Source organism: Miniopterus natalensis, chromosome 2, assembly GCF_054644295.1.
Source record: "Miniopterus natalensis isolate mMinNat1 chromosome 2, mMinNat1.hap1, whole genome shotgun sequence".
Taxonomy (NCBI): Eukaryota; Metazoa; Chordata; class Mammalia; order Chiroptera; family Miniopteridae; genus Miniopterus; species Miniopterus natalensis.
In genome coordinates this window covers 23,489,612-23,510,982 of record NC_142082.1, presented here as the reverse complement: position 1 = coordinate 23,510,982, position 21,371 = coordinate 23,489,612, and the positions used below count along the sequence as shown (strand labels likewise).

General features: G+C 45.1%; 1 protein-coding gene across 6 annotated transcripts in view; it reads right to left on the bottom strand.

Annotated features, from left to right (window-relative positions):
- IKBKB (inhibitor of nuclear factor kappa B kinase subunit beta) overlaps window positions 1-18,231 on the bottom strand; it is a 51,622-nt gene extending 33,391 nt beyond the window's left edge. For all 6 annotated transcript variants that reach the window (XM_016195614.2, XM_016195615.2, XM_016195608.2 and 3 more), the window contains exons 1-4: window positions 18,116-18,231; window positions 6,905-6,999; window positions 5,845-5,962; window positions 2,791-2,860 (exon numbers count right to left, since the gene is read on the bottom strand). In XM_016195614.2, coding sequence (XP_016051100.1) covers window positions 2,791-2,860; window positions 5,845-5,962; window positions 6,905-6,999; window positions 18,116-18,220 — 388 coding nt within the window. In that variant the 5' untranslated portion in view covers window positions 18,221-18,231. The remainder of the gene's footprint in view (window positions 1-2,790; window positions 2,861-5,844; window positions 5,963-6,904; window positions 7,000-18,115) is intronic.
- Between the last annotated feature and the right edge of the window lie 3,140 nt (window positions 18,232-21,371).

Below are 21,371 nucleotides of genomic sequence, written 5' to 3'. Positions count from 1 at the left end.
GAGATGAGCTCCAAGAAAAGCTTTTTAACTCTGGCTCAGTGACAAAATCCTTGCAAAAGAAATAAATTTGATAAATATTGTACACAAATCAGAAATGGAAATGAAAGTAAAATGCAAGTTTATCAGCCACCTTCACCACAACCACAAAGTCAGGGGTTGTAACTGCATCCAAAAGGTGGCTGAGATAAGAATGGATCTGAGGAAGGGAAGTCTCATAAGACAACCACCTGCCTGGTTCACTGGATCCCAATCTCAGGTCAATGCCCAAATCAGGGTGATGCAAGTTCTTCAAAAGGGACTCTATAAATCCAAATCCAGAGAAGGAAGGAAATGAGAAAGGAACTAACACTTGCTGACTGCACATTCTACCAGGAGCTTTATGTATATCATCTCATTTTACCCTCATAACAATTCTAATAAGGTAAGTAATAGTCCCATTTCATAGCTAATAAAACTGATGTTCCTAAAAATTAAGTAACATGCCTATGGTCACACTGCCAATAAGTGAAAAGGCGAAAGATTTATACGATCTAAAGAGAAACCAGAGTGTACACACTGCCAATAAGTGAAAGAGCTGGTATTTGACCCGGGAGTGTTACATATATGTGGATATGTTCCTTTTTAATAGGTCCTTATTTATTTAAATTTCCCTTGGGGTTTGTTTCATTCATTCGACAAATGATTATAAAGAAGCTGCTATATAAGGTACTACTGTTCCAGATGCTGAAGATATAGCAATGATTAAAATCTCTACCTCCAAGAATTTAATTCTTGTGTACTAATACTTCAAAGCCTCATTATTTCCAATTTGGGGTCACAGAGAGGAAAGATAGGGAATCAGTGACCTAGAGAACTTTACTATTCATTCACGTATAGGAGAACTGGACAACATAAGCCCTTGGCAGTTTACCTGTCTAGGTTATTCTGATTTACGTATAACAAACACGTAAAACTTGAATAGGTAATAAATAATATAAAAGCTACCCCACAAGTCAGTGGTAACTGGATATACAAATGTGCCCAGACCAAAGAATATACAACCAGAAGGTGCTCTATTAATATCACTAAATAATCGCTTGAGGAAGTAAAAAGTTATTCGAGGAAGTAATCAGTTATGTATACCTAAGCCAATAATTTAAGACTTTCTTAATAACTATTTGCTGAGTGCACAAATGAGTGAAAGGAAGATACTGGCGAGGATAACATTTTAAAAAATGACTTGAAGCTCCAACCAGGAAGAAACAAAATAAAAGTTGCCCATGAAGAGCAAAAGAATATTCCCCATCCTATAAACCTGCTTTCAACCCAACTCAACAGAGAATGAATTAATGATCTGGCCACTGGGGAAAATACAATCAAGTAAATGTCTGAGCAAAATGTAGATAGGTGAGCCATGTAACAAGGTGTCAAAAAAGCAGGTGAGATTCTTGACCTATGGATTAGACCCTCTAGGTAGACAGACAGGATCCTTCCAGTAGACCCACACAGGCCAATGCGTGAAGGATCAGTATGGCCAGCAGTGGATGCTCGCCCCAGTCAGATCAAATTGGTGCAATGTCAAACTGCTCTCACAGTGAACTCCATTCAAAAGACATAGGATAGAGGGAGATGGAATTTTCTATGTCAGATTGTTTGGATCCTAACCTTAAATATGTCACTGCTTGACTTTGCCCTAATTTGTTTCCTTCTTGTCCACCTTTCATCAAGTGGCACAGAGTGTCCTGGCCAGTATGGCTCAGTTGGCTGGGCATCATCCTGTGAAAGGTTGCTGGTTCTATCCCAGTCAGGGCACATGTTGGGGCTGCATGCTCGATCCCCAGTAGGTGGAGTGTGGGAGATGGCCAATTGATGTTTCACTCTCATATCAGTGTTTCTCTCTCTCCCTCTCCCTTCTTCTCCCTCAAAAAATCAAAATTTTTTAAATCTTTTTTTTTTTAAAGTAGCACACTGTAAAGAAGGGGCAGACCTACAGCAGCAAGGCAAAGTGTCTAAGAGACTGGAAGCCCCCTATCTTTCCAGGCCAAGACCCAGAAGAACACAGCTTGTGGCAAAACAGTAACAACGGGTGAATCTGAGTGGCGAGTATGTGGGTTTCACTCTATTACTCTTTCAACTTTTCTATATGTTTGACGCTTTTCTAAAAAATAAAGTGTGAGCAAACAAAATACAGCTCCAAAAAGGTTGCAATGAGAAAGGGATGAAAATGGTATATCATTCCCCAAACCTCAGGGCAACATTCAGTGATCAACTCTGGACAACTCTAAACTTTAGATCTCAGTCAGCTTGGGATTGCTTCTGACCTCTGCAGTCTGAGGTTACTCTTCTTCTTCCGAAACCAGCCTGGTCTTCTCAGAGAGTGCCGCAGATACGCTCATCTGAGGACACCAACAGTACCAAAGTATTACACAGGGGCAGTTTTTCCTACGCCCTCAGCTGACAAAAGAGCTGCCAATGTGGAAGTGGAAAAATTCACTGCCAAGGGACGAAATTCATTCAAATGACAACCTACTCCATTGCTGGCCATTCCAGGAAAGTAGGGAGGGGAGATTTGTAATGGGAAAGGAAATCTGCTACTCTAAATACATCATAATTCACTTCATGACTTAGTCCGGAAGGAAGGGGAATCTATTTGAGTTCAGCGCCTACCTGACTAGCCCCTTGTTGACCTCCCCACACTGTCTGTAAAGATGAGAGGACCAAAATATCTCCCCTGTGCTCCACAAGGACTCACAGGGGCACCACACACTCTCTCTGGAGGGCTCGGCCTGACTTCCCAGGGCTGGGATTTACCAATGTCACTCAGCAAGGTGAGGATGGCTCCTTCCCGCAGACCACAGCAGTTCTCAAACTGGTTCAGGTACTGTCAAGAAGATGAAAGAAGTGTCAGGCTGAGTGGTCACCAACCACCAATAAGTCCCCAAGTGGCTTTTACCAGCTGACGCCATCTGAGTGCAGACCCTGGCCCTGGGCTTTGGGGACCTGGGCTGATAGGCTTTGGGGACCAGGGCAGTAGAACTGGCAGGAACTGGCCCAAGGCGAAAAAGGAGGAAGCTGGACTGAGTACTCCCAGAAGCACTCACTCACACACAGATGAGGTGTCTCTGAGTCATTCTAGTTTTCAGTCTCACCTGTGCTCCAGTTTTGAGGGAGAAAGGCCAGAGTCTAAGCTCTGCCACGATTGGTCCACTGCTCCTGACCTTCCCACAAAAGGCAGGGTGCAAGGTTTTCACTAAAAAACACCCTCTGACCACTTCCCGATATCATCTTGCCAGTCTGGTGATGATGACAGGAGGGAATATTTAGTGAGCACTTACTACGTTCCTGGCACTAGGCTAACCTCTGTACAAATAAGCTGGGTGTAGCTTTACCTGCAATGTCTGCATCCTGCCCACTGCCACTGAGGTAAGCACTGTTGGAATTTCCATTTTGTGGGTGAGGAACCTGAGATTGGAGGTGGTCAGCAATCTGTCCACTCACACAGCCATTCCAGGGCAGAGTTGGAATATGAAGCCATGTGCACCTGAAGCTCGAGCCCAAACACTTAACCCCTTTGCCCTCCTGGCCTTCTCAGCTTATGGAGGGGATCAATATACTGCCAGAAATTGGCCTCAAATGAAGACAACAGAGAAAAAACTTCCCAATTGAGATTTACAGTAATTAACTAAAATTTATAACCACGAATGTCCAAGAGTCTATTTCCTGGGCCAGGCATATGGACTTCACTCTTTCAATCTGTTCTGGCTTTTACAGTTGCTCATCTGCTGGCCAAACTTGTCTCTCTATGACCAGGGTATAGATTTTGAACTTTTTAGAGGGAAAGGCAGGATATTTCATGTAGAGAACACAGAGAACCCCATCACTCTGGGCAGCAGCACCCTCCTCCAAGTTGTCCCAGCCCCCACCCCGTGGGTAACAACATGGACAGAGATCACTTAGGCTGCAATCACTTCCTGCTTCCCCAGATCACCCTGCACCTATGCCAGGTCAATCATGCTCAAGTGTGCATCTTCTTCCCTGGCTCACTGGCTCTTTGCCACCTACAAGATCAAGTCTAAAGTCCTCTGCTAAGCTTTAGGGCCCTCCATAATCTGGTCACATCCACCTACCTCCTACACTGCCTTCTAAAAACCATCTGCTCAATTACAACATGGCTTTATCTCCTTAAATAACTGCAGTTAGTAATCAGATGATTGTCAAAGGTTAGGAAAATAAAGAGGAAAATCGAAGCTTTGTCACATTCCCCATTTTTCATCTGTTATCAGTGCTCTGCCTGTGGTCATGCCAGCAACTGTGCTCACATCCTGCCATGACACTCCCAGGATGTGCCCACATCCAATGGTGGAGAAAGTTACTGGGGTGGATCAACCTTCACTGAAAGTTTCCTTGTGAAAAAGGTGGCAGAAGGAGCAGAAGAGTAATGAGAACAGCACATGATACTGGGTCCAGGAAACTGCCATGTGAAGACAGAAGAAATGCCTGGGTATCCCCCCTCCCCAATATCATGAACCTCCTTCTAGAGCAGGGGTGGGGAACCTTTTTTCTGCCAAGGGCCTTTTGGATATTTATAACATCATTCACAGGCCATATAAAATTATCAACTTAAAAATTAGCTATGAAAAGCCCGGCCAGGAGTGGGTCAGTGGTTGAGCATTGACCTAGGATCCAGGTGATCGGGGTTCGATTCCCGGTCAGGGAACACGCCTGGGTTGCGGGCTCAATCAATGACTCTCTCATCATTGATGTTTCTATCTCTCTCTCTCCCTCTCTTTTCCTCTCTCTGAAATAAATAAAGATATATTTTTTAAAAAAAATAGCTATGAAAAAAGTTCCTAGATTTATTGAATTTCTAGTCCTGCCTGCGGTTGCCTTGGCAGGGCCAGATCAGATTTCTCGGGCCTTACACGGTCCCAACCCCTCTTCTAGAGTGAAGAGCTGAGGGAGATGTGCACTAACAGAGAAACCTTTTTCAATACAAAAACAACTCTTCTGTCCAGAGCTTTCAGTTCTCCTCATTCTAGATGGCAGCATTCAGTTTCACAGGTGGAAAGGTGGCCTGTAGTTGGGTTCATACAGGCTGTGGACCCAAGCTCTGCCACCGCAACTGTGTGAGGGTGGTAACCACCTAACCTCTCTGGGCCATGATATCCACCCACCCCATGGGAATCATAACTGTCTTTCCAATGTCACAGGGCTGTTGGAAATCAAACAAAGAAATGTGTGAAAGCAGGTTGTGTGATGCTGTTTTAGAGAACATCAGGGAAGTAGACATACACCACTGTCCCTAAGATAAGGGAGGGCTGCCATCACCCACCCTGAAGTGTACGTTCTAGTGAAGAGAAGTCACTGTGGTGAGAAGGAAGAAAGCAGAGCCCGGAGGTGAGTCAGTGGTAGCTCTGGAACCCCAGCTGGGTTCCCTGACTTCTAAGCCAGGCCCCTTCCTGCTCCACTCTGTGACACTGAGGGCACTGCTGCCACATCTGTGGGAGAAAATCCCTCCTAATAAAGACAGCAGTGATGCTGACATGAGAGACTGAAGTGGCCCTGACATGCCAAGGAAGGACAAGTTTGTTTTGGAATGTGTCCAGTCTTTCCCTGTACTCAAAACCTGGTGGTTGTTTCCTTTAGTAATTGCTGTGCAGAATGTACAGAGAGCCCTTCCCTGACTTTCTCGTAAGAGCTTCTGATTCACACCCCACTCTGGGCATGGATGGGGGATTTGACAAGGAAAAGCCATCACACTGAAGTCACCGTGGCTCCCTGAGCTTCCTGATGATGAAAGAGGTGAAAGGTCTCCCCACTGCTCCTGTCCAGACAGGCTGTGCCCCGCCATCTTGGAAGCCTCACCTTTCGAAGATCTCCTCCTTGGCAGTATTCCATGGCCAGGAGGGGCAAGTCGTTGGGAGCCAAGTTCTGCATCCCCTCTGGGACATCCCGGGCAGCCACCACATTGGGATGGTTGAGCCTAAGGAGGAGGAGAAACCAGTGATGGAGGAGCACAAGCTTTGGCTCAAACCCATTCCCCACTCCATCCATGTCTCAGCAAAGTTCGCCTTATAACAAAGGCCTAGAATAGCCAAGGGCCCTCAGGAGTAAGAAGAAGATAGAAGTCAGGAACTGGCAACTCACTGCGGTGCTCAATCAGTTAGCATCCACCCAGCTCTACTTTTAGCACCATGTACTCAAGGACTCTGTGAGTGCATCAGTATAACTTAATTTTTTTTGAGTGCCCCCTATCAAGTCCTCACTGTACCTCAAAACTGCTTCTAAAAGCAGAGAAAGTAGAGGGACTTCCAATCTCATGCCATTTGAGTGGTGATGGTGTGCGTGTATGTGTGTGCACATGTGTGTGCATGCAGACAAGGTGACACCTCTCCTTTTTAAGAGGTTTGTGGAGGGAGCACCTGTTTGAGGTCTTCCAAGCTGATGAGGTTGCTGGGAGGACAGCATCCATCTAGGGACTGACGGGCCCTGTCTCCACACTGGAGGAATAAATATCAGCAATAGGTTCACAGCAGTGGAGAGTCACATGCCACCTTGGAATTAGAAATATGGGAGGGAAAAGGATTTCTGCTGACAAAGGAAAATTCACTAGATGGCTGATTTAAATTCCTTAGTATAACAAATAAAACTGACCAAAAGCCCTTGACAAGGCCCAGTGTTGGACACTAACCACCACTGCTCTAGAAGTCATCTACCTGGACAGTCTGGCTGGTATTCTGACTGAGGGACTGAGATACGCAGCAGGTGGGGCTGTTGCTCCAGATCCCAAAGTTCAGCTGGCTCCCTCCAGATTTCATTTCAATGTCCCATGGCCCCTCAGCTCCAGCAGTACCCTTATCCCCCCTACCTCCTCACAGGCGCAGTTCTGTCAAAGTGGCTCGGTGTACTGATGCCCCGACCTCACCTTCTCATGATCTGGATCTCCAGGCACCATCGCTCTCGATTCCGGGGGCTGAGCTCTTGCCGGCACTGCTTGATAGCAATCTGCTCACCCGTTTCCTGCAGGGAGAGCACATACAGGAAGGATCAGCACAACCAATGACCAAACACAGAGAAACCTGTGGGTCAATTCTGAAAATGTCTCCCTAGGGCCCAAAGCATGGATGGTATTTTCCTCTAGGCTCCCAAGGCCCACATATGTATCCACTGATAGATATCCCCAAGTCACCTGCGAGCCCATGAGGCTGGTCTCCACCCTCACCAACTCTCACCCTGCCCTTCTCTCTCCTTATTTCCTATCCACCCAGAGTCTACATCAAGGCCTTGATCTGTTCCCACCTCCTCATCAAAACCTCTTTGGACCATTCCTGCCCAAGAGATTTCTCATTCCTCTGAACGCCAATTGCTATCATACCAGGTTGAACCACATGACGTCACAATCTTGACCATTCTGACCTACACAACTTGCACTTCCATATGGCTCAACCTGATAGTTAATGTCACATTCTCTTCACGTTTCATGCTTCTCTTCTTTTTCATGTTTCTCTCTCCAGAGAGAATACAAGCTTAATATAGTATGTGGGAGACAAACTGATTCAATTTCCAGCTCAGCCATTTACTACCTCTGTGACTTTGGGCAGACCACTTGGTCTGACTCAGTTTCTTCATCTCTAAAATGGGAATATGGATGCCCAACTTTCAGGGCTATCATGAAACTGAGCCCCTAGCAGCATCCAGCCCTGAGCAGGTGTCCAATAACACTCCTGGGGGCACACCTGTGTCACGCAGGTACTCCTGGCATTTAAAGTCCTCCGAAACTTGGCTCTAATCTGCCTTTCCAGCCATTTTCCCATGACTCCACTCCAGGCATCTGACACTACAGCTAGGTTAGACCACCTGTCCCGCTCCTGTGCTCTTGTAGGTGCACAGGCACTACAGTCTTCCTACTGCAAGGGGCTCTTGCCCTCCTCTCTAAACAGCTAACTACTCCATGGTACATACCTACCAAAGACGTATTCCATAGGGTCGGTGTAAGGTTTTCTCTTTTCTTTATTAAATTATAAATTTGTCTATCCTCATGCACTTTAATCTCTACTCTAATAACTAGCACAATGCCCTCACTTAAGATTTTGTGAATGGAAGAGAAGGCAATCAATAAAATGTTTGTGAATTAACTGACTGCCAGGTGCTGAGGATTAACTCCTCCCTTTGCCTTAGTGCTCTAGATAGCACCAAAGAGCAACCAGGGATAGGCTAAAAGTGGAGGGCCCTGAGGCTACAGCACTGGCAGCAACAGGGACAGCGGCTCTGGCCTTGGCCACTCCAGCCGCCACAACAGCATCTGCCCCTGGCCGTGGCTTTGGTGGCACCAGCGCGGAAGCTGGTCCTGCCATCAGTGAGCAAGCTATACCAATACTCTGTTTTCTGTACACCTGCAGCAAGAACCTCAATAGCCCCATGCTCAATATGCACCTTGGGAAGAGCCAAAGAGCCACAGCCTGCAGGATGGTACAGTAATACATCAATAAGAAAAGATTTCAAAACCATAGCAAAATCTTACTGTTCCCCAACTGAAGGATATCCTACCATTTTCTCATTTTATGACAATGCATACTAAAAACAATCATAAGCCTTATAATTATTAGCTTTATAAGTGCAGCAATTCATATGGTACTAAATGGGACTTCAAAAACACACGTTGAGGATTGTGGCACAATCTCCCAGTATACATGTGGCAGTCCTTCTGGCAGCAGAACTGCATCAAGGTCACCCATTTACCAAACTAGCCATGATCCCTGCAGGATCAAGGACCTGCCAGGAAGAAAAGAAAAAATGGAAGTCTCCAAACGCAAGCAGAAGTTGTCTAATAAGACCATTGACTCACTGTGCAATAAACCAATCCCTAAAATGGACATTCAAAAACTAGAAGCTTCAGAAATAAGGTGGCAGCACCTCTGACCCTTATAGCTCCAATGCCAGAAAACAGATATACTTACACCTCTAAGTTCCTCTCAGAAGTTGCTTTTTATTAAATCCCAATATTGCCGTGGTTAAGCTCTCCATCATGGAGCTACCTCACATGCCTATCTTTTTTAACAGCTCTATTGAGATATAATTCATATACCATACAATTCATCTATTTCAAGTATAGAATTTAATGGTTTGGGGTATATTCAGAGTAGTGCAACCAAAACTGTAATCGATTTTAGAACTTGTTCATCAACCCCCAAAGCAACCCCATTCCCCATCAGCAGTCACTCTCTTTTTTACCCCCAACCCCTCCAGCCCTAGGCAACTACAAATCTACTTTCTGTCTCTACAGATTTGCCTGTTCTGGACATTTCATATAAATGGAACCATACAATACATGATCCTTTGTGATGGCATCTTTCACCTAGCATGTTTCTAAGGCTCACCCATGCTGTAGCCACATGCCTAATTTTGTGACAATAGTCCTTGCTGCAGCCTGTAGTACCAGGCATTGATAACCAGGTCTGCCATAAGTATTGTTCGCATACTGCGCTGTTAGATCCCTGATCTTCGCCTACATTCCAAACATCACTCTGAAGATGTGCAAAAATTGCAAATTCTGTTTCTATTGAACCAATTGGTACAGTTATATGAGTGAACTTGGGTAGAAGCCCACCTAGTACTTTTCAAGAGTAAGGAAACGTGTCAAAAGAATACCATTTCTTCAATCGATGTACTGACTTAATTACATCTCACAAAATGTTATATCCTCTACAACATGAACTTCTGAATTCCTCTGTTTTCAAACTGATTTGAATTTGGTTTCAAGTTTTACTTCCCATTAGCATTCGGACTCACACTTTTGCCCAGTTCTCTGGTAACTTCATCAATAGCAGCTCTCACATGCCATTATAGATGCTTGTTTCCAGTCAGATGGGATCCCCACAGAAACTCAGACTGTGGCATGCAGAGTTCTACAAGTGAGAGAAGACTGATAGGCCAAGCTGTAAAAGGAAGTAACACTGCTGAGAGAGTCCACTCAGCATGTGATGTTTTGATGGACAGGCTTATAAGCAGCAGTTTAGCGGAAGACACGGCTTGTTACCTCAGAATGACTCTGAGAGTTTAAACCAAGATATTTTGAAATGTGCACCCATTTTAACTTCAATTCTCAAAAGAGTGTGTTAGTTTTCTATGGCTGCTATAACAAACTGCCACAGACTTAGTGGCTTAAAACAACACAAGTTTATTTCCTTAAAGGTCAGAAGTCTAGCACAGGTCTCATTGGACCAAGATCAAGATGTCAGCGAGGCCATGTTCCTTTCTGGAAGCTCTAAGAGGAAAATGAGTTTCCTTGCCTTTTCCAGCTTCTTAGATGGAGGGTGCCTGTGCTCCTTGGCTCAGGGCTCCTCCTTCCATCCTCAGAGCCAACAATGACCAGTTGAGTCTTTGTCACATTGCATTACTCAGACACTGACTCTCCTGCCTCTCTCATCCAATCCAGGATAATCTTCCCATCTAAAGTCAACTGATTAGCAACTTTAATTTCACCTACAATCTTTTTTTAAAAAATATATATCTTTACTGATTTCAGAGAGAGAGAGAAACATCAATGATGAGAGACAGTCATTGATCGGCTGCCTCCTGCACGTCCCCTACTGGGAATCGAGCCTGCAACCCGGGTATGTGCCCTGACCAGGAATTGAACCACAATCTCCTGGATCCTAGGCCGATGCTCAACTGCTGAGCCATGCCCGGCCAGGCTCATCTACAATCTTAACTCCATTCCCCTTTGCCATGTAACTTCATATATTCACAGGTTCAGGATATTAGAACATGGACATCTTGGTAGAGGCCATTATTCTACCTACCACAAGTAATATGTTTCCTTCATAAAAATGGCAGATAAGTCAAACCCAAAAGGTAGCTTTATTAAGTGACTTAGAAAATATTTTAAGTACTCTGCTATCTATACATTGGATACCTGTAGATAACTGTAGTCTTCTGCTCAACACAAACAATGGACCTAACACAACTATCACTTGGCTGAACTCAGAATCCAGGAATAGATTTTGATAGTGAAGATTAATATTAAAGATTGAAGGTTAGATATTGGCCTCAATATTCAAACTCAAACTAAAGAGTAAATTTAGTAATATGAACACTGGAATAACTGGGCATAGAGACCAAAACTGACTCTCTATTCGTGCACAGTTCTGGTTAGTCTTATGGTTATAGGGGAAATCCTAACTTTCTAGGCCTGGGGATGTCCCATAGAGGTATAGACACACAAACTATTTTTACACAATGGCCCTGTAGGGAATATTCTAAAACATTCCAGTTTTTCCACAAATAATGTTTCATTTGAAACACAAACCCAAACACTGACTTTCTGTTGCTTAAAACGCTCCTGCTCTAGGAAGCAAAATTTGATGTAACAGTACAGAAACAGACTATGAATACTGGTTTGAAACCCTGGGGAATTTGTTCTTCTCCAGCAGTTGAAACTCAAATGGCAGTGGATGACTTTCTTTATTTGGCCTGGAACCCCCTAGCCTCAGCTCAGCTATGTGGAATCCTAGACTTGGCCCAAACCATCTCACTTCTAGTAAGTGGACTCCTCATGTGAGGCAAAATTTTAAATTGGTTTGTATTTTGAGAAATGGAGAAAAGGGTCAACAGTGTTATCTATGTTGGATGAAGTTCATTATGAAGGTGATTAGGATTCTCTGTGATTCTTTGCTTTTTGTACATGAAAACATAAAATATGTATAAATGTGAGTATATCATAAAGTATAAAAGACAGGAGGGTTGGGGGGGGAGGGGGGGAGAGACACATCCTCAGACTTCTGAAAGCTATCAAAAGTTGCCATAGCACAAGCGATCTGGAAGGCTAGTTTATATAAGAGCTTCCCTAAGTTAGCCTTCTTTTAATGACCAGGAGAAGCTCACAGGAAAAGTACATTCAAACACGGAAAGCGTCTCTTGTTATCATGGCCACCATCCAACAGGCCATTGTAGTATAAGGGGGCAGTTAGTAATAACCACCTTGTTCCTTCTTAGGCCCTGCCCCCCAAAATCAATGTTTCAGAAAGGAGGTGCAAAGCTGGGCCCAGAGAGATCCTAGGGACGGAACCCAGGCATGAAAGTCAAAAGGTCCAGGGTCTGCCTGCAGCTTCACCCCTGACTCAACAGTGTTGCCCAGTCTACACTAAGAGAACTCTGATTTCAATCCACTTAGTTCAGTGTAAGCACCCAATGGACACAGTGGCCTCCAAACTCATCCACAGGGCTTGAGGGGAAAGTAGGTCAGGGTATAACTCAACTCCCTCATCCTTCAGCTGATGAATGTGTGACACTGAGTCTATTACTTAAGCTTCTGGGTCTTTATCCACAAGATGGAGATGACTCTACCCCTTCCGGCGTTGTCAGTTAAAATGAGATGGAGTGCCTGATACAGAGTGAGCCTCGAGTAAATAACAGTGGTATCACTTCCTTTCTCTAGCCCTATGTACATGATGCTCTACCCATCTGAAGTGCCTTCTCCTCTCCCATCAGACTATCTATAGTCTATTTCCTTTCAAGATCCTGCTCAACTTCCATTTCCTCAACAAGTCTTCGCTCTCCTCTGAACATTAAAGAAACAATATGGATAAAGCACCTAGACCAGCTGGCATGTGATGCTCTTAATAAATAGTAGCCATTATTATTTCCACACAGTTCGGTGCTTATATTTAGATATACTGGATATATTCCTAAGTAATCATTTTTCCCTCTTTGATTAGAGCACAAGCACATTAAGGACAAGGTCATGTCCTTTTTTTTCTCCCTGATGGATCTGTGATGGAGCTGAGGTCAGTGATCAATAAATTCTTAGTGAACTGACTGACTAAAGTCTCTAAAACTTCAAAACACACAGATAAGCTGAAGTGAGCTTAGTCTTCTCCAGTGAGGGGACAAGCAAAAGCTAGTACTACTTCATAGATGGGATGACTAATAATACCTTACCTTTTATATCTTTTTAACAGTAAATGCGTACATGACCTCATTTTGTCCTCACACAAAAATCTTTTGGGACCCAAGACAGTAGTTCCCAGACACTTTCACATCAAAGTACACAGAGAATATATTTACAAGGCATCCTCAGACTTTTCCAAATGTTTCCAGAGAGCTGCCCATGTCTGGCCCAGAGCCGAGAGGATCAATATCTTAACCTCCTCAAAATCCACGGGGAAAGAAGGCATAGAGGAGATAAATGGAGATGGAAAAAATAAAATGTACTTGGAAAAAGAAAACCCATGGCGGAAGTTGTCACCCAAAGCCATGAAGCTGGCAATAACAGAGCCAGAATTTGAACCCTAGAGCTGAGGGAATCAATATCCTAGCATCCTCAAAATCCATGAGGGAAGTCGTGGCCCTAAGTCATAAAGCTGGCAATAACAGAGCCAGGATTTGAACCTAGTGGTGTGTGAGTGTGAGTCACGTATTTTCCCCCCTTTTCCCACAAGGCACTGCAGGCAGAGGTCATTCAGGTGATCTCCTTTTCTTCTTCCTTTGTATTTAACAAATATCTTATGGAAATTATCAGCCTATCTAGGCTGTACTGAGCCTTGCGCTGAAGATTTAAGGGAGTACCAACACAGCAGGGATTGCCAAGGCCCATGCTTGGTAAGAGAATTAAAAAACTCAAGGAAACAGGGGCAGGGTCATTGTTACACTGAGCTTTCTCACTGGGAAATAATCATTGTAGAGTTCTCTGTTAAACAAGGAAGACGTCTATGTTGTCCTTCAAAGGAGCGTTTTTCCCTTAATGCTTCAAAATGGTTTAGACTGATTGTAGAGAACTGATAATGTCTGAGGGGTGTCCCCCACCTTGGATTCCCCAACCATGGAGAAGCCACAGTAGAGAAAGCATGAGGTTGGGATTCCAACAGATGTAGATGTAGGTTCAGATTCCAAATCCTTCACTTACTAGTTTAGCCTCTTTGGGTGACTTAACCTCTCAGCTATAGTTCAGTTTTCTTGGCTATAAAATAGGATTAAAGACAATAGTACTTCCTTCTAGGGTTACTGTGCAGAATGGAGATAAAGCAAGTAATATACCTAGCCAAGGTGGCCAGCGTGGCTCAGTGGTTGAGTACTGACCTATGATCCAGCAGATCATGGTTTGAATCCCCGTCAGGGCACATGCCCAGGTTGCAGGCTCGATCCCAAGTAGGGGGAGTGCAGGAGGCAGCCAATCAATGATTCTCTCATCATTGATGTTCTCTCTCTCTCTCTCTCTCTCTCCCTCTCCCTTCCTCTCTCTGAAACCAATAAAGACATATTTAAAAAAAAAAAAAAAGATACCTAGCCCAATGCTGGCATATAGTAGGTTCTCAATAAACAATAGGTCTATTATCCGTCTGAGGATACCAATGCTTAGGCTATTTCAAGCACTTTCTCTTGTGATAAAAAATAGTCTCTTTGGTAGACAAGATAAAGTCTGTGGAGTATTAGGAAAACATGCGTGATTATGTTAACTGTAATCATTATACCTGACTGGAGTTAAGCAAATCGACACCACCCTAGCCCAGATACTTTCTTCAAGAGGCTCTGAACAGAAGGGTGTTTACCAGACAACAAAATGCTCATGTTCTGATCCTGAACATTGATTCAATCTCCTATAAGCAACTAAAGTAGTTCTACAGACTTTTCCAACTGAGAAAGAACCCAGGAGGATGGTGCAGAACCTCCTGGACCAAGCCAGGCTCATCAGCAAGCATTCACTAAATATTTGTGAACACTCAACTCCTCCCACTCCTTCAGCCCCTCTGGTTTCTATTCCACCACTAAGTCCTGTCGATTTTACCCCTAAAATAGCTCTTAAACCCTCCCACTTCTCTCCACCTTCACTACCACCAGCCCTGTCCAATCTCCACCTGGACTACTCCAAAAACTTCATAGCTGGTATCCCCACGTGACAGGGCAAATTGTCAAATATTCAGGAATTCAGTGTTAAACTGTCAGTGGTTTGAAATAAGCCATGGTGGGAGTACTCTGTGGAAATCAGGGCATTTTTTTGTATAGCTGGTTTCTCAGCACACTGCTGCTTGGGCCTGGCCTTCCAATCTGTCCCTGCAGTCAGTGTGGACCCCCTTCAACAGCTTCCTGTTGCTTTTTGGATCAAAGCAAAACCTCCTCAGCAGTGTGTGACTCACCTTCTACACTCTAGCCTCCCTGGCACCTGGCCCCCTGGCACCCTTTCTTCCAGTCACACTGGCCTTTCAGTCCCACCTACTTGCCTTGACCTACCCCTCTACAGGGGCTCTGAACAGGCTGCTCCCCCTGCCTAGAACTCTCTTCCCACATTCTCCGCCCAAATAACTTCTATCAACCCCTTAGGTCTCTGCTGGAGTGCCACTTCCTTGGGAAAGCCTTCCCTGACCCCCGGTATAAGATCTCACTGCACTAGGCCCCCCTCTTGTTTCATACTTATCACAGTTGGGAGCTTACATTTACAATTATTGATTAATGGCTCTTTCTCTTTTCCATAAAGGTCTTTATCAAAAACCAAAATGGTTTTAATTACAAATACACAGTATCTATGGACTGACTGACTGAATGATTTTGTGCACCTAACATATGTATAACATAAAGATAGTTGTTATGGGGTAACTGAAAGAAACCCAAAGCCATGCAGAGTCCTGGCTGACCAGGAACTTAGAGCCATGACAAGACATACTCCTACACACAGACAAAACGGCATTATATCAGGCATGCCAAATGAGTAGAGCTGAAGGAATTCAAAATTCCCACAGAATGAAGACGTCCATGATGGGTTTATGGAGGGGATGGTCTAGAGCTGATCCTGGAGTAATGGGTAGAATTTATATAAAGCTGTCCAGGGGAGAGAGATTTGTTCCAGAGGGCTCAGCTGATAAACCTGTTGAGAAGCAACAAAGGGCGGTAATGCTAGAAAGAGGGAGAGGCCAGACTGCAGGGGGGCCTCAAATGTCAAGATGAGGAGGAGTTTGGCTGTTGGCTTTTTAAAAAGAAAAAGCAAGTTAAAGGTTTTTGAACAAGGGAAGGAACTTGAAAATCATAATTCTAGAAGGGTAATCCATACACATACATACATACACACACACATTCTTAGGCAGCTATATATGAAGTTGGAAACAAAATTTAATCTGACAATAGCTTTCCAAACCCAGAGAGCAAATGGAGCACATTTTGAGACAGAGATTACAGACACATGGTACATTTGGACAAAACTCTTTTGAAGGAAACCACAATGTCTCCAGTTCAGCTGCAGCAAGATGTTTGCCACAGTCAAGACTCTAAAAGCCTTGGCCTGTCTAGAAGTAGCCCAGCCCAGGTACAGGTGGGGCTATGGAACGATCTGGGTCTTCTGTTGTCATGCTAGGCCCCTGGCTATACCCTGAACAGAATTAATTTGAGCCAGTGGAGTTATTAAGGCCCTCTCAGCTAGGTATAGGGTTTGCTGGAACCCTGGTTTACCAGTTGGGTGTGAGAATGTTACTGTAGTGCAGAGTACAGTACTGGTTAGCCAGTAGCTTCGATGACTCTCCCTGCTCACTGCAGCCAGGCTCCTGGGAAGTGGTACTCAATTTGCCATCCCTTCAGTCCAAAAAGGTGCTCAGCAGCCCTTGACTAAAAAGTAGGTGCTCTCCTTCAAGGACTTCAGTGGGTCTAAATTTGGGATCAGGAAGCTAATTTAGCTATTTGGTGAGATTCCCTAGAGCAGCTGTCTCCAAACTGGGTATACCCAAAACTGAAATTCAAAAAAAACAATTAAGCTTTTCTGATATTAACTATATGGCACCCTCCTCAAACCATCGGTCAAAAGGTCACCTGCCACTCTGGTACTTCAGGCATCCTGAGGAAAAAGGGCATTTCATAGGCAGAGGTGGACAGGGGCTTATGGCACAACTTCCAGGTTACATGTGCTCCACTTAGTTACAATTACAAGTTGTATTCTATAACTTTTAATAACTCTCATTAAATAGGTGAGTGGCTTAAAAAGATTGCTGCAGAGAATTTCAGTATGTATAACACCTGCACAACTAAACAGAAAGATGGAAGAACTAACACTTCCAGTGTGAGAAACTCAGGTCAAACACATAAGCAGTAAAAACCATGAGGTGCTAATCAAATCTAAAAAGAAATCGGTCCAAATAATTCAAAAATTATAAAAATTATTTGAAATATGGATTTTCATCCAAGATCTTCATTTTTTAATCCTCACCTGAGGATATTTTTTCCATTGCTTTTCAGAGAGAGGGATAGGAGGGGAGTGAGCAAAGGAGGGAGAGGGAGAGAGAAACACTGATGTGAGAGAGACATCATTGGTTGCTTCCCACAAGCCCGGGGCTGGAGATCCAGCCCACGACAGAGCCACATGCCCTTGGCCAGAATTGAACCGAAGACCCTTCAGTCCACAGGCCAACGCTCTAACCACTGAACCAAACCAGGTAGGGTTCATCCAAGATCTTTAACGATAATTCTCACTTTCGTGAACATCTGTGTATGTTGTGTTGTGAAGTATTCCAAACAATACTGGGAAGACATTTGAAAATATTTCATTATCCTCATCTTTTAAATTGTTCTATCTGTGTGTTTTAAAACGTGATATATTAGTACACAATATATTTAGTATATGATAGTCTAATGTTAGCATAGGTAATTAATTTAAAATACATATAACTGAGGCTGAAAGCTTAAAATTGTTTTACTATTTATTTATTAATATGTCTTTATTGATTTCAGAGAGAGGAAGGGAGAGAGAGAGATAGAAACACCAATGATGAGAGAGTCATTGATCAGCTGCCTCCTGCACGCCCCCTACTGGGGATGGAGCCTGCAACCCAGGCATGTGCCCTGACAGGGAATCCAACCTCCGTCTCTGGGATCATAGGTCAACGCTCAACCCCTGAGCCACGCCGGCTGGGCTGTTTTACTATTTATTTAGGTGGCACAGTCAATAAGCTTGGAAGCCACTAACCTAGAGTCAGCTTAGCAGCCCTGAAGCGCCCCTTCTCAGGCCCCCCCTTCTCACTCTCTCCCAAGAAGCCCATGGCAAAGGTGAGCCCCATTCACCCGTCTGGCACATTGTGGGGTACAGGCAGTGAGGGTGGGTCTGTCGTCCACAGCTCCCACACCTGCCTGCCCATGGCCCTTCCCAGCTGCACAGAGCCCCTACCTGATTGTGCCATCGGATGACGTTTCCAAATCCCCCTGTCCCAAGTCGTTCTTTCATTTCCCAGGCCCCACATGTCTGGGTTGGCAGGGAAGGTGACCAGCTCATGCTGATGCGGTGCTAGCTCTGTAAGGAATTTGGGGTGGGGGGACAAAAGATTAAGGTTAAGAAAAAGTGGAACTCAAGGAGATGGAGAAGGTAAGACATACCATAGCCCATCAGTGTAGGAGAAGAAACAACTGAGCTGATTTTCACTTTGCATGAAATGAAAGCTTGGTGTGTATTCTGGTTTGGGTAACAAACTTTTGTCTTTCTCACTTTCCTCCACCCCCACCTCAGCCATTGTGTAAGCTAGCAGGGAGGAAAGTCACTCAAAGGCGATGATGCCCCACACCCCACGACCTCGAAAAGGGATCCCAGCCTGTACTTCAGCGAGGGGTCCCTGCCCTCCCCTCTGCCCAAGGTGGCAGGGGCGGAATCTGCTCGAGTTTCCCCACGGTCACGTGCGTCTTCACAGTCCTCATGAATCACGGCCCTCTCCCAACGCCACCCACCTGGAAGCTGCCACCTGGAACCGCCCTGGCAAGGGCTGTTCTCCCGGGCCTCCCAACTCCAACTGCACGAGGGAAACCCTTCCGCGCCCGGACCCCCAACTTTTAAACTCGACGAAAGTTTCTTCAGGAACCTGTAGCGAGGCAGAAGGTGCCCGCCCGCCCGGGCAGAGGAGGCGAGGGCTCGGCCGGCGGCACGGGGGCCCCAACACCCCGCGGCCCACACCCGCCCAGGGACTCACCTGTCGGCGGGGACACGGGGCGGGGGTTGCGGGGGCGGGGGCGGAAAAACTGGGGGCTCTGGTACCACCCCGAAGACATTAAAATGCGGGAATCTACATCGGCCAGCCGAGCGCCACTTCCTCAAACACTTCCTGCTCGGGCGTCACGGGTCACGTGGGCGCGGCCCGCCCTTAAAGGGGCCGCAGGGGGCGCTGACTCACTGGGCCGCCCCTGGTGACCGCGGACAGCGCCCTGCGGTACCCTGGGGGACCCCGCGCTCAGGTGACTCCGGGATAGATGCGTGTGGCTTCTAGACAGTTTTCATCCAAACTGTACAGGCTGTGCTCCCGGAGATAGAGGACCGCCCTAAAACAAGCCCTAATACGCCCGCGTTCTCTTTAGACAGGTGACTTGGAAGTGAAGCGGTTTGGAGGCAGGAGCGACGGGGATATCCTTACCCCAGGCCGCCCGGGGTGAACGGGACCCTGCTCCCTAGACTTTTCACCTGGTGGAATTTACCGCGCCCCGCGGGGGGTGATTTAGCGACTGTTTACAAGAATTGCCTCTGGCCTCTGGGGCTCCTGCTGAGCTCCCCTGGTCGAGGTTCTCTGGCTCCGTATCAAGGATGATCAATCACAGCCTACTCCTTAGAAGTGACGGCCCCTACTCGCCTCATAAAAAAATAAATAAAAGGGGAAAATCTAATAGCGTAACACTAAACTGCAGCTTCAGGTCCAGTGACGCTGAGAAATTGGGAGAGGCTCTCGGCCCTGAGGTCCATCCTCCGTCTCCTACGTACTTGGCCTTGGAATAAGGTCTTTTACAATAGTTTCTCGCGCCTGTGTCATCATGTTAGCGGGAAAAGGAGTTATGTGTGTTGGTATATTTACTCAAGCAGAAAAAACATGAAAGGAAACTGAAGTAATGATAGCGGCGTGTATAGAGTGTTTACTCAGTGCCAGGCGCTGTCTAAACTCTGTACTTGAATTTCTTCATTCAATCGTCAAGGCAACCCTACAAACTGGACAACCCTGCATTATTACTGTCATCTCCATTTTACAGATGAGAAAACTGAATCACAAAGAGGAAAAGTCTTCTTTTATTTGTTCATATTCTTATTTATTGATATTTAGAGAGAGAGGAAAGGAGAGAGAGAAACATAGATTTTGTTGTTCCACTTATTTCTGCATTCGTGGGTTGAGTCTTATATGTGCCCTGACCGGGGATTCAACCCAATCAATGCCTTGGTGTATCGGGATGATGCTTTAACCAACTGAGCTATCAGCCAGGCATTTTTTTATTTTATAAGAATTATTTTTGAACCAAATTGATGACATATGCCTGGGAGCAAGATCTAAAAGTCTTTATCCCAAAGTCACAGGCTAGTAAGTTGATCTGATATTCCAACCCAAGCGGCTACTCTCAATATTTGGTTAATAGTACCATACGTACTAAAAAGTTCAGAAGGAGGCCAACTGAATTTTGAAGCAGCTACTGCTATTGACCTCAGAGAGTCTAGGGCCAATTACTTAACCAGTACAAGCATTCATTTCTCTTCTTTAAAATGCATGTAGTATTGCCTAGCTGGCTTGGCTCAGTGGTTAGAGTGTCAGCCCAAGAACAGAAGGGTCCCAGGTTTGATTCCGGCCAAGGACACATACCTCAGTTGCAATCCCAGCCAGGGGCCCAGGGTGAGGGGCACAGGGCACATGCAGAAGGCAACCAGTCAATGTGTCTCTCTCACATCTGTGTTCCTCTCTCTCTCTCCCCTTTCCACTCCCCTGAAAAGCAATACAAAAAATATCCTCAAGTGATTTTAGAAAAAATCCTACTAGGCAGTATTAGGTTGAATTGCATGAAGCTGTCATTTTTATAAGCCAAAAATAGTTGAAACATCAGCAACAAAGATCAGCAGTTTCATCTGGTTCAGCCTAAGAGCAGCAGGAAGATAGGAGGGCGCACAAGTCAGAAAAGGAGGCGCCAGCAGACTTGTTGTGAAGGACAGATGAGGTAATGGTCTCTGCTAAACAGAACACTCAGCCTCAGAGCAGGAAGAGAAAGGAACATGAGTAAATAGTTGTAAAGTTTTTCAAAATAAAACACATTTACTGAGGTCCTATATGTGCTAGGCCCTCTGTAGAGTCTATTTCCTGTATGACATCATAAAAGGTTTCTCTATAACCCTGTCACCTCTGAAAATCACTGTCCCTGAGAAACTTCCGGAGACATCCACTGATAATTGACAGGCTGAAGGTTTACTCTGTACCACTATGATTTAAGAGTTCTCATTGCTCAGCTCAAAATAACTTTGTTTTCAACTGAACGTAAATCTCTCCGATAAGTCATATATTACTAGATTTTTAAAAAATTAATGGTGGCCCAGGAAGGTGCTTCTGGGTTTCAAGTCCCAAGATATTTATCAGCTTACACCCTGTTTTCCCTCCAGATAAGTCAGGTCCACTGTCTTTATCTGGTCTCCATTCTGC